At 53.1% G+C, this 14,306-nt stretch overlaps 2 protein-coding genes across 6 annotated transcripts in view; both read right to left on the reverse strand.

Annotated features, from left to right (window-relative positions):
* Window positions 1-704: 704 nt before the first annotated feature.
* Window positions 705-2,563, reverse strand: RPS26 (ribosomal protein S26). The gene is made up of 4 exons (XM_004601927.2): window positions 2,407-2,563; window positions 1,982-2,159; window positions 1,033-1,163; window positions 705-806 (listed from the first exon to the last, which is right to left on the reverse strand). The coding sequence occupies exons 1-4, from the start codon at window positions 2,407-2,409 to the stop codon at window positions 771-773; spliced, it is 348 nt and encodes a 115-aa protein (XP_004601984.2). The 5' UTR covers window positions 2,410-2,563; the 3' UTR covers window positions 705-770.
* A 7,300-nt stretch (window positions 2,564-9,863) lies between these two features.
* The window catches only part of IKZF4 (IKAROS family zinc finger 4), a 37,440-nt gene continuing 32,997 nt past the window's right edge, over window positions 9,864-14,306 (reverse strand). For all 5 annotated transcript variants that reach the window (XM_055128802.1, XM_055128801.1, XM_004601596.2 and 2 more), the window contains one exon: window positions 9,864-13,552. In XM_055128802.1, coding sequence (XP_054984777.1) covers window positions 12,792-13,552 — 761 coding nt within the window. In that variant the 3' untranslated portion in view covers window positions 9,864-12,791. The remainder of the gene's footprint in view (window positions 13,553-14,306) is intronic.

The following is a 14,306-nucleotide window of genomic DNA, read 5'->3' on the forward strand; positions in this document are numbered from 1 at the left end:
TATGACCCCCACACCACATCCAATTAAAAATACAACTCCAGCTGTATCACCTTGTTTAAAATATATCAGAACACCACATTGGATGTGATGTTAAAGGCAATCAATCCCGATCAAAAACTAAACATAACGGGGGCTAGAGGTAGTACAACTAGTAAGGCGTTTGCCTTACATGCAGTTGACCTGGGTTGGATCCCTGGCATCCCCTTTGGTCCCCCGATCACCGCTAGAAATAACGTGGCACGGCAGTATGACCCAAAAAGGTTAAATTAGCACACAAGGCTCACCTGTAATGCTTATACAAGGGCTTAATGGCTCCAGGGTGATAACATTTTTAGCCGATTAATCCTAACAAGCAATACAAAATAAATTATCTAAGGCTGACTATCTGGGCAGGGTTGGGAAATTTTGAAATAATGGTGTTGGGATTGACATTGGAATACTGAATGTAAAAGTACTGCGAACATTATTAAAAAAAAAAACAAACACACAAACAAAAAGACCCTTGGCACACTATATGGCTTCCCCCCACCTCCCCAGATGCCATCCCAGAGCACACCTTGAGGTGGCCCAAACAAAACAAAGCAACTCCGGACCGAGTTCTTGACCTTGAAAACTCCACATCTGAATGTGTGGCATAGGACTACGACCCCCATTCCTGCACACAGCCCCACCATTATCTGGCAAGAGACACTCAACAAGCTTCACGAGGTATAATTCCACTTTATTTTCCTCGAAGAGTTTGTCTTCAATCCTTAAGGTCTGTAGTTGCCTTACATGGGTTTTGGTGGAGGTCTTGGGGCAGCACCCTAAAAATGCGAAGGAATGAAAGTAAATGGAAAATCACTAAGAAATACTCCTCCCTCTAAGCTGACCATCTGCATCTCCCTTAACAATCCCCCCCCCCATAAATCATGGGAAAGACACCCCACTACTTCTGAAACAGGCTTTCATCTTTGAGATGTGAATTTGACAGCATTCAGGTCCTCACTCCCTTCTGTTCTCTTCCTCCCCCAGGTCCTGCAGATAACTTACCGCAGGTCTGAACCTCGGCGGGGGTGTCCGGTCCTTGCGGGCTTCGCGGGAACGGTTCCTTACCACCTTGCTGTGAATGGCACAACTCACACAGTAGTGTAACTTCACATACAACTTGGGAAGCACATAAGCTGAAAAACGGGAAAAAAAATACCCCATACAGATTTAGGTTGGAAATATAGTCGTGAGGCCTACCGAGTCTAGATAAACCCGCCCAAATGACACTTCCCTAAAATCACAGGCAACCTCCACCCTCTAAAGACTGTTTGAAAGGTGTGTGTGTGTGTGGTGGCGGCGGCACATTTTGCTCCTTCCCAAATGTTTACCCCCTCTCCCCCCATGTTCATAAGCCAGTGCCCGCCAAACGCTGACAGGATGAGCTCTATAAGCTCTTTAAAACGTCATCCCCTTAGAACAAAAGGGAATACCCTGCCACAGTGGCAGGTTGGGGTGGGGGGGAGAGGGATGGGGGGTGGGAGGGATGCTAAGTTTATTTGTGGTGGAGAATGGGCACTGGTGAAGGGATGGGTTCTCGAACTTTGTATGAGGGAAACATGAGCACGAGAATGTATAGATCTGTAACTATCCTCACGGTGTCTAACTAAAAAATAAATAAATTAAAAAAAAAAAAAACGCCATCCCTTGCACGCTGCCGACCTGGGTTCAATCCCCAAGCAGAGCCTGAAGACCAGGACATTGCCAGGTGGCCCCCCAATACCGGGGGGGGGGGGGGGGGGGAGATGGGAGAAAAGCGAGCCCCAGCGCTTAGAGTCAACGCTGTCTTCCTTGGCACCAATCTTAAAATATACATCTATATATTTTTTAAAAAGCAAAGCAAAGCGGGGAGAGACACCGCGCCGGACAGCACCGCAAAGCTTTAATTGCCCACCAGCGACGGTTGAGCAGGAGGAGGAGGTTCGGGGGCGGGGGTGCGGGGGTCGTGACTCACCGTCGAAAACGCTGGCTTCGGAAATGTCCCGCACCGCCGCGGCCTCCACGATGTTCCGAATGACGAACTTCTTGATCGCCTTATCCTTGGGCACGCACCGGGCGCAGTTGGTGCAGCGGATGGGCTGCACGTGGCCCCGGCCCTTTTTGGCCCGTCCGTTGTTCCTTCTCTTTTTGGTCTGCGGCGGAGGGAAGAGGCCGTGAGCTGGGGGAGGGGCGGCCGCTGCGCCGGCGTTAGGCTCGGCGCGACCACGACCCCCGCCCGCGAACCCCCGGCCAGACGCCACTCGCGGCTGCTGGCCCTCCGCAGAGCCCCCCACAGCCGCGGTAGACACACACGCTCCCCCTTTACCACTCTCCGGCTCCCAAATCATTCCCGAAGAGGCTGCGCTCGGCCGCCGACCCGCACCACGCGCCCAAACTCACCATGTTGGAAGTGCGGGTACGAAAGAGGATCCGGCGGCCGGCCCGGCTCTCTTATATAGCGTGAGATCCTTACGCGCACGCCGGAAGAAGTCCTAGGAATTGAACACCAACCGTGATAACCCAGTTTCGCCTAATTTCACTTATGACTCAAGCATTTTGTGCCGAAAACTGTACAGCAGAGGCGGTTCTAGAGCTCGTTTATGTGGGGGACGAGGGTAGAGTGGGACTATTTCGCCTGCTGGCGGAAGGAAATGGGAGTGATACGTTACCCACAAGGCTGCGCGGCGCTTTGCTCCGGACGTAATTCCGCGGGGTTAGTAAACCAGGTTTTGAGACTCTCGATACGGAAGTTGCTTGACACGAGCCCGGCAAGCCTTCAACCAATTGGAGGCCAGGGCGGAAGCGATGCATGATGGGAATTGTAGTGCGACGCAAACGGGCCTTTCGTCTTCTAAGCCAATGTGGAAAGCGGCTCTGCGCCGCCTGGGGACGCCCTCGGATCGTTAGATGTTAGACTTAACGCAGGTCGGAAAGTAACGGAAGACGTGTAGGGAAAATGGGGGTTGAACAAACATTTGTTCGTTCCACCTCGGATATACAGAAGCCCATCAAGGAGGCACCATGGACAGATGCTTTAGTACTAGGCTGCTTCTCATTAACCTTTTTTTGGGGGAGTGGGACGGGGAGTGGGATGTGGGATGGGGAGTGGGATGGTAAGGTGGGAGTCGAGGGTGCGGGAGGTGTTGGGCCACGCCCAGTGGTGCTGGGGGTGGGGTGGGGGATTACTTTGCTCAGGTGACCCTTAACAGTACTGGATCTGGTTTATTTTATTTAAAAATTTTTTTTTTAAATTGGATTGAATCACCGTGAGATAGTTACAAGATTTCATGTTTGGGTTACAATCACAATGATCAAACACCCATCCCTCCACCAGTGCACATTCCCCACCACCAATATCCTGGGTATAACCCCCCTTTCCCACCCTCCCCCTGCCTCCATGGCAGACAATATTCCCCATACTCTCTCTCTACTTTTGGGCATCATGGCTTGCAACACAGACACTGAGAGGTCATCATGTTTAGTCCATTATCTAATTTCAGCATGCATCTCCCATTCCAACTGGTTCCTCCAGCCATTTTCTTAGCGATCCCTTCTCTATTCCATCTGCCTTCTCCCCTCCGCTCATGAAGCAGGCTTCCAGCTATGGGGCAAGATCTAACCTGGTTTAGCAGCATGCAAGGCAAGCGCCCTTACCATTCAATCTCTTTGGTCCCTCATTCATTTTGTTCTGTTTTTGGGTCACACCCGGAGATGCTCAGGGCTTACTCTGGGCTCTGCACTCAGGAATTACTCCTGGCGATGGTCGGGGGACCCTGTGGAATGCCGGGATCGAGCCCGGGTTGGCCGCAGGCAAGGCAAGCACACTACTCGCTGGACTAAGACTTGGGCCCCCTCTCATTCACTTTAAAATTCCAGATCCTGTTAGCACAGTGCCAGGCACTACAGTAAATATTTTTTTTTTTTTTTTTTTGCTTTTTTTGGGTCACACCTGGCGATGCACAGGGGTTACTCCTGGCTCTGCACTCAGGAATCACCCCTGGCCGTGCTCAGGGGACCATATGGGATGCTGGGATTCGAACCCGGGTCGGCCGAGTGCAAGGCAAACGCCCTACCTGCTGTGCTATCGCTCCAGCCCCTACAGTAAATATTTTTATAAATAGTAACTGATTTGACCTTCAACAAGCTTTCGACAAGCATGTACTGCTGTTATTTTCAAGTTGAAAACTGAAACCAGGAGAGGATTTTACTCACTCAAGTTTGCGAAGAAGTATTTAAGAGGTGTTGATTGTTTATTTGTTTTGTTTTGGGGCCACACCCATTGTTCCTGGCTCTGCCACTCAGGATTCATTCCTGCAGGACACTGGGAACCACCTAGGATGCTGAGGATCGAACTCGGATGGCTGCATGCAAGGCAAACACACTGGTCTGTGTTCCGACTCTGCTATGCTGTGGTCTCCTAACAGCATGGTTTGCGGTATCGTCTAGACCAAAGGCTTAAAACGAGTTTGAAGGATTGGAGAGATCGTCCAGCAAGTAGGGTGTTTGCCTTGCACGCAGCCAACCCAGGTTGGATCCTGGGCACCCTACAGGGTTCCCCAAGCACCACAGGAGTAAGTCCTAAGCACTGCCAGGTAGGGCCCCCAAAATGAAGAGTTTGACTTCGTGGCAGAGTAGTAGATATTTTACATCGGTGTGCAGTATAAACACAAATATAAACCTGAAATACAAACTTAATGAAATAATAATAATTCATAACATATGGTGCTCCTATATGCTCATTTTTTTCCCCTTTTCCTTGTGTTTTGTAGTCACACCCTGAGGTGCTGGGGGCTGCTCCCATCTTGTTGCCGGGTGCTGGGGTCGGAGCTCAACTCTAGCGGGGCCTCTGGATCCTAGGGAGAGAACCTGAGTCCGCCACATGCCAGGCAAGTGCCCTGCTTGCTGTACTGTCGCTTTGTTCCCCTTAATTTAAAAAGATATAGTTCTTGTAAGAGGTTACCTGATGTACTATCTCTCCAGTCTCAGAATTTTTTTTTTGGGGGGGGGGCGTTGGCCACACCAGGCAGTGCTCAGGAATCACTCCTGAAGAGGGACCAAATGGCACACGGGGAAGCACCCAGGTGGGCTAAGTGCAAGACAAGCATCCTACCCTCAGTACTATCTGGCACCATAGGGTTCTTTCTTTCTCTCTCTTTCTTTCTCTCTTTCTTTCTCTCTTTCTTTCTTTCTTTCTTTCTTTCTTTCTTTCTTTCTTTCTTTCTTTCTTTCTTTCTTTCTTTCTTTCTTTCTTTCTTTCTTTCTTTCTCTTTCTTTCTTCCTTTGCTTCTTTCTTTGCTTCTTCCTTTCTTTGCTTCTTTCTTTCTTTTGTTCTCTTTCTTTCTTTCAGAGGGAAGTGAAATTTATTTTCAAACTTTTATTTTAATCCAAACAACACTATTCTTGGTCTCTCTTGACTGAGAATGTTAGTTTTCAGTGGGGGCGTGGAAGTATCCCCAGTTTTCATCTCAACATTTCCTTAGGAAATGGTGATGAGGAAGAAGAGAAGAAAGTTCTGAGTGAAGAGATTAGAGATACAGTACAGGGATAAGGCGCTTGCCTTGCATGTGCTCGATCCTAGTTCAACCCCTGCATTTGGGACTGCTTTTGGTCCCTTAAGTACTTAAATGAATGATACTTGAGCACAGAGCCAGGAATAAGCCCTCAGCACTGCTGGGTGTGGCCACAAAAAGAAAGGGGTGTGACCTGGAGAATTAGTCCATTAATAAGGTGCTTTCCATGCACACGACCCACCCATGTTTAATCACTACACCCCATATAGTCCCCTGGGCCCTATCAAGAGTGCTTTTCGGGGGGCTGGAGTGATAGCACAGTGGGTAGGGCGTTTGCCTTGCACGAGGCCGACCCGGGTTCAAATCCCAGCATCCCATATGGTCCCCTGAGCACCACCAGGGGTGATTCCTGAGTGCATGAGCCAGGAGTGACCCTTGTACATTGCTGGGTGTGACCCAAAAAGCAAAAAAAAAAAAAAACAAAAAACAAAAAAAGAGTGCTTTTCGGGTCACATCCAGCGATGCACAGGGGTTACTCCTGGCTCTACACTCAGGAATTACTCCTGGCGGTGCTGGGGGACCACATGGGATGCTGGGAATCGAACCTGGGTTGGCTGCCTGCAAGGCAAACGCCCTACCCGCTGTGCTATCACTCCAGCCCCAAATACTTAACTTTTTAAGGAGGGAGCACAACCCACATTGCTCAGGGATTACTCCTGGCTCTGTGCTCAGGGATAGGAATCCCAGGCCCGCCAACTGCAAGGCAAGTGCCCTGCCTGCTGTACTGTCTCTCTGGCCCCAGAAAATAATTAATTTTGGTTTGTGTTTAGTCAATATCTGCAGTGCTTATGGCATACACACACCTCTGTGCTCAGGGATCACTCTTGGCAATGCTTGGGGGGCCATATGTAGTTCTGGGGGCTGAACTAGGGTTGGCCAGGCACAAAGTAAGTGCTTTGATCCCTGCACTATATCTCTGGCCCAATAATTAATTTTCTGTTTGTTTGGTTTTGGGTCACACCCAGGGATGCATAGGACTTGCTCTTGGCTCTATGCTTGGGGATCCCTCCTAGAGGGGTTCCGGGGACCATATAGGGTGCCGGGGATTGAGTGCACTCAGGTTAAGTGCATGCAGATCAAGCTCCTACCTACTGTACTATTGCTCCAGCCCTCGAGAGTTAATATTTAAGAGAGACTCAAGTTAATATTCCTGTCTTGGCTTTTCTTTGTATTTTTATAGCCTGGGGGTTTCATGGGCTTCACTCCCTGGCTTAAAGGGATGGGCACAGACTTTGGATTCACACACCCCTGGGTTCAAATGTAGGTTCTGTCACTTATTGACCCATGATTGTTGGACAAGTTATTTATTTCCTCTAGGGATGTTTTATTTCTTCACTGGCAACGGTGATCATTCTTCTGTAGGTTGTTTCTACAGTTAAATGAATACTTGGCATCATCCTTGGCAGTTACAAGACACTCATGAAATTTTGTTTTTCTTTTGGGGCCATACTCTTGGCAGTGCTCGGGGGACCATATACGGTACTGGGTATCAAACCCAGGTTGGCAGCATGCAAGGCAAGCCCCTTACCCACAGTACTATCTCTCCAGCCCACCATGAATCTTTATCATCGTCATAACCCTTATTGTCACTCCTGTCTTCTTACTACAATGTGCCTGCACATAGTAGGTATGTCACTAATATTTTTTAAATTAAATTTTAACTTTTACCCCCCAGTCACATCCTGCCTCTGTGCTTTGGGTGTCACTCCTGGCTGTGCTCAATGACCATCTGGCACTAAATATCAAATGTGGGCTTCCAGCATGCAGGGCCTGTGCTCAGCCCTTTGAGCTCTCTCTGATCCTCGACCAATTTTCAGTTAATCTTTGTCTTGGATGAATAAGCAGGTGGCATGACCTTATCTCTTATCCTGAAAGTGTGTTTCTAGGAAAATCTCCTTCATTGCCCAGTCCAGGTTCAATTCTTTTGTAGAAACAGCTTAAGGGGCTGGAACAATAGCACAACGGGGAGGGCTTTTGCCTTGCACAAGGCCGACCTGGGTTCAATTCCCAGCATCCCTGAGCTCTGCCAGGAGTGATTCCTGAGTGCAGAGCCAGGAGTAACCCCTGAGCATCGCCGGGTGTGACCCAAAAAGCCAAAAAAAAAAAAAAGAAAAAAAAAAAGAAAAAGAAATAGCTTAAGCATTCTTGTTTTCTTTCCAATATTAGGTTTGTTCATCTTTTGTTTCTTTTTTGGTGGAGTCACATCTGGTGGTGCTCAGGGCTTGCGTCTGCCTCTGCACTCAGAGATCACACCTGGTGGAGCTTGAGGAGCCATATGGGATTCCAGGGATTGAACCCAGGCTGGTCATATGCCAGGCAAGGAAATGCCCTACCCGCTGTACTATTGCTCCAACCCTGGTTCGATCCCCAGCACCACATATGGTCCCCTGAACCCTGCCAGGAGTGATCCCTGAGTACATACCCGGGGTAAGCCCTGAGCAACCACAGGGTGTGTCCCCAAAGCAAAAACAAACAAAACAAAAATTACTTTTTTTGGTGGTGCTGGGGATTACAAACCACAGGAACACCGGGTTCAAGCAGCAGAGCTGTCAGGAACACGCACACCACATGTGGGGATTTGAACCCATGACCATTTGCTCTAAAAGCCACTCCCCTGGGGGCTGGACCGATAGCACAGCAGGGAGGGCGTTTGCCTTGCACGTGGCCAACCCGGGTTCGATTCCCAGCATCCCATAGGGTCCCCTGAACACCGCCAGGGGTAATTCTTGAGTGCAGAACCAGGAGTAACCCCTGTGCATTGCCAGGTATGACCCAAAAAGAAAAAATAAAATAAAAATAAAATAAAATAAAAGCCACCACACTATTCCTCCACATTCCAGATTTGTTTCATCTTAAAAACGTTCAGGCAGGGCTAGTGGCTGGAGAGATCGTGTAGTGGTTAAGGTACCTGCTTTGCATTGGACTGTGCCCTACACAGTAGTAGAAATTCTGGCACCATCTGTGTTCCCTTAAGCACTGGCAGATGTGGTCCCCGAGCAACACGAGGTGTGGCCCAAAGAAAGAGGGGGGCCTGTGCTAGAGAGAGGGGACAGTGGGTGGGGCGTTTGCCTTGCATGTGGCCGGCCCAGGTGTGATCCCCAGCATTCCATATGGCACCCCTGAGCCCGCCAGGAGTGATTCCTGAAGACAGAGCCAGGACTAGGCCCTGAGCACTGCCAGCTCTGCCCCCCCAACAAAACAAAACAAATAGACATAAAAGTTCCAAGATCTCGGAGAGACGCTGGCAGCTGAGTTGCAGGAAGGCTGGGCGCCCACTGTTGCTAAGCTCTCTGGAGACTAGGCCCGATGGGGGTTGGGGTGCAGTCTGCGTCCCCGCCCTGCCAAAGGCCCAGGGCTCCACCTGCTGCAAGAGAACCAGCCCCAATTCATGACTGACCCAGAGAGAGGCCAGAGGGACACCTGCAGTTGACTGTCCCGGCACCAAGGCCCCTGAAGCGTGCAGCCACATATGCAACATCTCCGAACTTCGCAGAGCCGAAAGCTCCAGAGAAACAGGAGGATTAGATGGAAAATTGTGCAGAAGCCCACGAAGCTCAATGAGTGAAAACAGTAACACAGGAGGCCCAGTTTGGGGCCGGAAGAGTAATAGTACAGGGGATAGCATTTTGCCTTGCACGTGGCTGACCCAGGTTCAATTCCCCGGCATTCCACATGGTCCCCTGAGCACTGCCAGGAGTAACCCCTGAGCATTGCCCGGTGTGAACCCAAAAAGCAAACAACAAAAAAGGCACAGCCTGCACCCAGCTTGCACCTAACAGCTCAGTGAATCCTCAGGCTGTGACTTAACGACATCATTACAGGATGTATGTTGTAATAAGCAATATAAAGCAAATTAGAGCCTGCTAAGGAAGCAGGGGGGCGGGGAAATCTAGGAACACCACTGGAGGTAAACACACGTTGGTGGTGGGATTGGCGTTGAAATATCAAATACCTGAAACAACTGTATTGTGAACAACTTTGCAAATCACGGTGTTTAAATAAAATTAAAAAAAAAAAAGTCCAGGCCAGAGAGCTCAACAGGCAGTGGCCCTGGCACCAGGGGAACCACTGACTGAGCACAGGCAGAGGTGACCTCCAGGCGCAGGACTGGGAGTAGCCGCTAAGCACTGCTGGTGTGTGTGTGTGGCCAAAATACAAAACAAAAGTCTGTTTGGTGTCATGCGCTGCAACACCACCCCTGCTCCCCCCCGCCCCCCCCCTCCAACCCCAGCCCTTCCTTGATAAACAAGGCGAAGGAAGTCGGGGGAATCCAGCAGTGGTGTTAAATTACTCATGTTTATTTATAACAGACCTTCAGCCAGTACAGTACAAAACTTACAGTAGTATATCTCCGTTACACAAATATTTACTTACAATATTTTACATATACAAAATGCTTTGCAATAATTCTCAAAAGCTAGTTTAACTCCTCTTTGGGAAAGGAGAAAAACTCTTTTTAAAAAAAAGGGTACGGGGTGGGGGGGCCCAGAGGAAGGGGGGGAGGGGGGGAGGGGGCAGAATCCAAGAGATACCAAGCTTAGGCGCCGAACGAAACCCTGGCAGAGAAGAGAGGTGGTATTGCACTTGCTTCTGTGTTTTTATTTTTTTGTCTTTTTGTTCTTCATAACTTCTGATTAAAAATATATATAATATATATATTATGTACACAAGGAAAGAAGCTGCCAGAAGTATTATAAAATCCCATCCGCAGCTTGGACGCTGACTCAGAAAAAACAAAACAAAACAAAACAAACCAAAAGGTCTGGAAAAGTGTCTATTTAGAAATGTTTTGTGTGTGGTGCGGATTTTGAATATCAATATAAAAGGAAAACACCTCTTTTCTCCATGTGGGTTTCGATGTATTTTTTTCCTTTACATTTTTTTTTTTCTGCAAAAGGAGCTGGGAAAGAGCTGAGGCTGTTTGAGGCCCCCAGAGCTGAGGGCTCTGGGAAGGAGGATTTTGTACCTAAAACCCTGGTTAAAGTGCAGTGATGGTCCGGAGAGAGGCGGCGGGGCTCTCTCCTTAGCACCTGATCTTGCCCTTCCAGTCTCTGCTCTCACCGGCTCGGAGAATAGCCTCAGAGCGGGGTCCTTCATGTTCTAGGAGGTCACAGGTGCCAGAGTTGACGGGGGCGGGGGCATCCTAAGGCTCTGATACCCCAGAAAGGACTAGTCCTTATGAGGTGTCGCTAAATAACATAGCAGTGCAGAAAAGGTGGCGGGGGCGGGGGGGGGGGGTGTGTGTGGGGCTAACGGAAGGGGCTCGGTCGCCAGGACGGTTGAGGAGAGCCCCAAGTAGTCTCAGCTCTGCTGCCATCCTGAAACAGCCAGTTCCCCAAGGGGCTGTGGAGAAGACGCCCCTTCTGCAGAGACCCCACTCCTCTGAGCAACGCCCCCCCCCCCACCGCCCCATTCTGTGACCTGGGCAGCAACTATTTATTGCTCCGCTGCCAAGGAGGAAGGATGGTCAAAGCCCTCCCTGGCAATCTGGTTCTCTTGGGGAGACTGAGTCCGGGGGAGGAGAAAGAGGAGGGAGAAGAGAATTATCTGGGGGTCTCCCTTCCCATCTGAGGGTTAGGCTCTTCTCCGAGCCCTTAAGAGCCCCAAGTCCAGGGTCTGCTCCTTACCCAACCCTTTAGCACCCCCCCAGATTATCCCTGACAGGGAGTAAGAAAAGCAGGAGGCAGAAGAGCCAGTAAGGACAGGGCATGTGGAGAGAGAGATGAGAGAGAGGGAAAAGGAGAGAGGAGAGAGGAGAGAGAGAGGAGGACCAAGTGTTAAAACTTGTTGAGGTGTTGTGTTTGGTTTTTACTTTCTGGTTTTTTTTTTTCTTTAAATATAGAAAAACAGCCTTTGGTTTGAATCTCGAGGGAGCGGAGCGTGGGATGGCTGCGGCCAGGCGGGGGGCTCTCTCCCCGCGGGCCTCCTCCTGCCCCTTCTCATCTCCCGGACCCAGACCCGGGGTCTCCGCGGCGGCCAGGAGGCGCCCCCCCCTGCCGCCCGGCTGTGCCCATCCCGTTCCTGCTGGAACAAGGACGAAACGGGGGTGTGTGTTGGGGGGTTACTGGGCCTCCCACGCCCTGGGGGAATTTTTGGTTCTATTGAAGACTAGGAGAGAGAAAGGAGACCCCCCTTTCCTCCCGCCCGCTGCTCCTAGGATCAGGGCCCCCCCCAGGCTGGGAGTGAGGGCGAATCCTGCTTGGGGGCCGGGAGAGGAAGAAGGCAGCATGACGGAGGGGGCGCGCCCCCTGGTCACTGGCAGCACCCCGCTGGTTTCTCGGAGGGTGGGCACTGTGGAGCCCCTGAGAGCCGGGACGGCGTGTGGCGGGTGGGGGGGCGCAGGGCCGCCCGCCCCGCGCCCCCGGTGAGGTACCTCGGCACGTCACATGGAGGGTGCGCGGTCCCGGCGCTGGCCCCTGAGACTAGAAGTTGGGGCCCTCCGGGGGGGAGGGGCCCCCACTGAGCGGACTGGCAGGCTGACGCTGAGGAGAGCAGGGTCGGGCGCGGGCAGGGGGCGGGGGGGGGGACAGACCCGCCACATCCTAGAGGGAGATCCCGAAGGTGGGCTCTGGGGGGCTCGCACTGCAGGGGGACGTGCTGGGACCCTCAGCCCCGCGGTGCCCAAGGGAGAGGTTTCTTCAGCCCCGTCCTGCTTCCCCGGGAGGGAATTCTTCCTTCGGTCAAGAACAGTGCAAGCTGCCCGCAGTGAGGGCACAAGAGGTACGGGGGCACCAGGCCAAGGGTCCGAGGAGACTTAGCGCCCCAGAGCCGAGGGGCGGCCTGAGGGGGCCGCGGGGGCCAGAGGCGAGGCCTGGGAGCGAGGAGGAGCTCGAGGGTCTCCCAGGCCTGAGACGCGCTTCCCACCCCTGGGGTGGTGGAGACGGCTGAGTCGGGGGGGGGGGGGGGGGGGGGAGGGAGAAAAATGAGGCCGGAAGTGACGGGGACTGAAGGCGGGCACGTGACATGTATAAGTTAAAAAAAAAAAGACAATCAGCTAACTATATTAATAAATAACTCAGTGATACCCTGGGGTGAGAGGAGAAAAGAAACCCGTGGAGAAACCCGAGCCCAAAAGACGGACGGTTTCACCACAACACTGAACTCATCAGGGAGGGGAGGGAAGAGGCGAGGGGGGGGGGGGCCGGGCGAGAGGTGGGGGCGGCGGGCAGGGGTGAGACACGGGGGGTGGGGGGGCACGGGCCGGGGAGGGCGCCGCTAGCCCACCTTGTGCTCCCCGCGGACGATGTGGGACGAGAACTCGTAGCGGTCCTGGCTGTGGTAGCCGCAGATGTTGCACTCGAAGGGGTCCCGGAAGCCGTGGCAGCCCATGTGGATGGTGAACATGACGTGGTCCAGGAAGAGGATGCGGCAGTGCTCGCACTTGAAGGCCTTCACGGGCTCGCCGCTCTCGCCCACCACCCGCAGCGCCTCCTTGGCCGGCCCCGGGGTGCCCCGCAGCAGCCCCTCCTGCGGCTTGGGGTCCTCTTTGGCGTAGGCGGGGCTGGGCCGGCCCCCCACGATGGCGGGCGGGGGCTGCGGCGGGGGGCCCTGAGGGAGGGAGACCACCCCCCCGACGCGGTCTTCGTGGTTGCTCTCGGTGTCCGTGGAGTCCTGGCAGCCGTTGCTGGGCGAGGCGCCCGGGTCGGCGAGGGGGCCCCGGGCGCGGTAGAGGAGGGGCCCGCCGTCGGCCAGGTCCTCGGGGCCCTCGCCGGCCTCGCGGGACCCCGGGAGCTCCAGGCGGCCGGGGAGGGGCTGCATCTGGGTGTAGACGGAGCTGATGACGGGCGTGAGCTCGGAGATGCAGTTGGCGGGCGGGAGGCGGAGGGGCCGCAGGTGCTCGGCGCCCACAAAGGCCAGGGAGCCCCCGAAGCCCGGCTCCAGGCTGTGGTGCGTCACCAGCTCCACGTCCTTCTCGTAGCCGCCCGAGTTCACGTCGTAGGGCAGGTCCGAGAGGCTGAAGCGCATCTGCTTCTCACCTGCGGAGAGCGGCCCTCAGCGCGGCCGGCCGGGAGGGCCCACGGGGCACGGCTGTGAGGCCCACCACTACCCTCTGCCCGGGCTCTGGACCGTGGTCTCAGAGGACGCACTCTCAGCCCGCCGTTCCTACTCCAATCTCAGCCCACTAGCTTCACTCCATCACTTGCTAGAAATCTCCAAGAGAACTAGGGCAGATGGGGGGACCAGGAGAGCCCGAGACCCTCATCTCCTCCGCCAGTCACCCCTCAAACCATCCATCTGAGGGAACAGTCTCCCAACCCTTCTCATTCTGTGGAGAAATTCTGGGATTTGTGTGTGTGGGTGGGTGTGGGTGGGGGGCTACCCCTCAGTGATGCTCAGGGGTTACTCCTGGCTCTGCACTCAGGAATCACTCCTGGCGGTGCTCAGGGCACCATATGAGATGCTGGGGATTGAACCCGGGTTGGGCTCATGCAAAGCAAGTGGGCAGCAAGCGCCCTACCCGCTGTAGCACTGCTCACCCTGCAGACGGCTTACCACCACCGCGCCCTCCTTCGCCCAGCTCTCCAGAGCTCATTAGGTGAGGGACATCTCCTTTAAAACTGGACTCTTTTTTTTTTTTTGCTCTGCACTCAGGAATTACTCCTGGAGGTGCTCAGGGGACCATATGGGATGTTGGGAATCGAACCCGGGTTGGCCGTGTGCAAGGCAAATGCCCTACCCTCTGTGCTATTGCTCCAGCCCCCGGGACTCTTTTTTATAAGGGGTTCTGGG

Source organism: Sorex araneus, chromosome 2, assembly GCF_027595985.1.
Source record: "Sorex araneus isolate mSorAra2 chromosome 2, mSorAra2.pri, whole genome shotgun sequence".
NCBI classification, from domain to species: domain Eukaryota; kingdom Metazoa; phylum Chordata; class Mammalia; order Eulipotyphla; family Soricidae; genus Sorex; species Sorex araneus.

Excerpts from the sequence above, each read along its gene's own strand:
- RPS26 (XM_004601927.2), bottom strand. Across the intron at positions 1,164-1,981 it reads CGAAGCCAGCGTTTTCGACG|CTTATGTGCTTCCCAAGTTG; the intron begins GTGAGTCACGAC and ends CCCGTTTTTCAG. Across the intron at positions 807-1,032 it reads CGCCGAGGTTCAGACCTGCG|GGTGCTGCCCCAAGACCTCC; the intron begins GTAAGTTATCTG and ends TCGCATTTTTAG.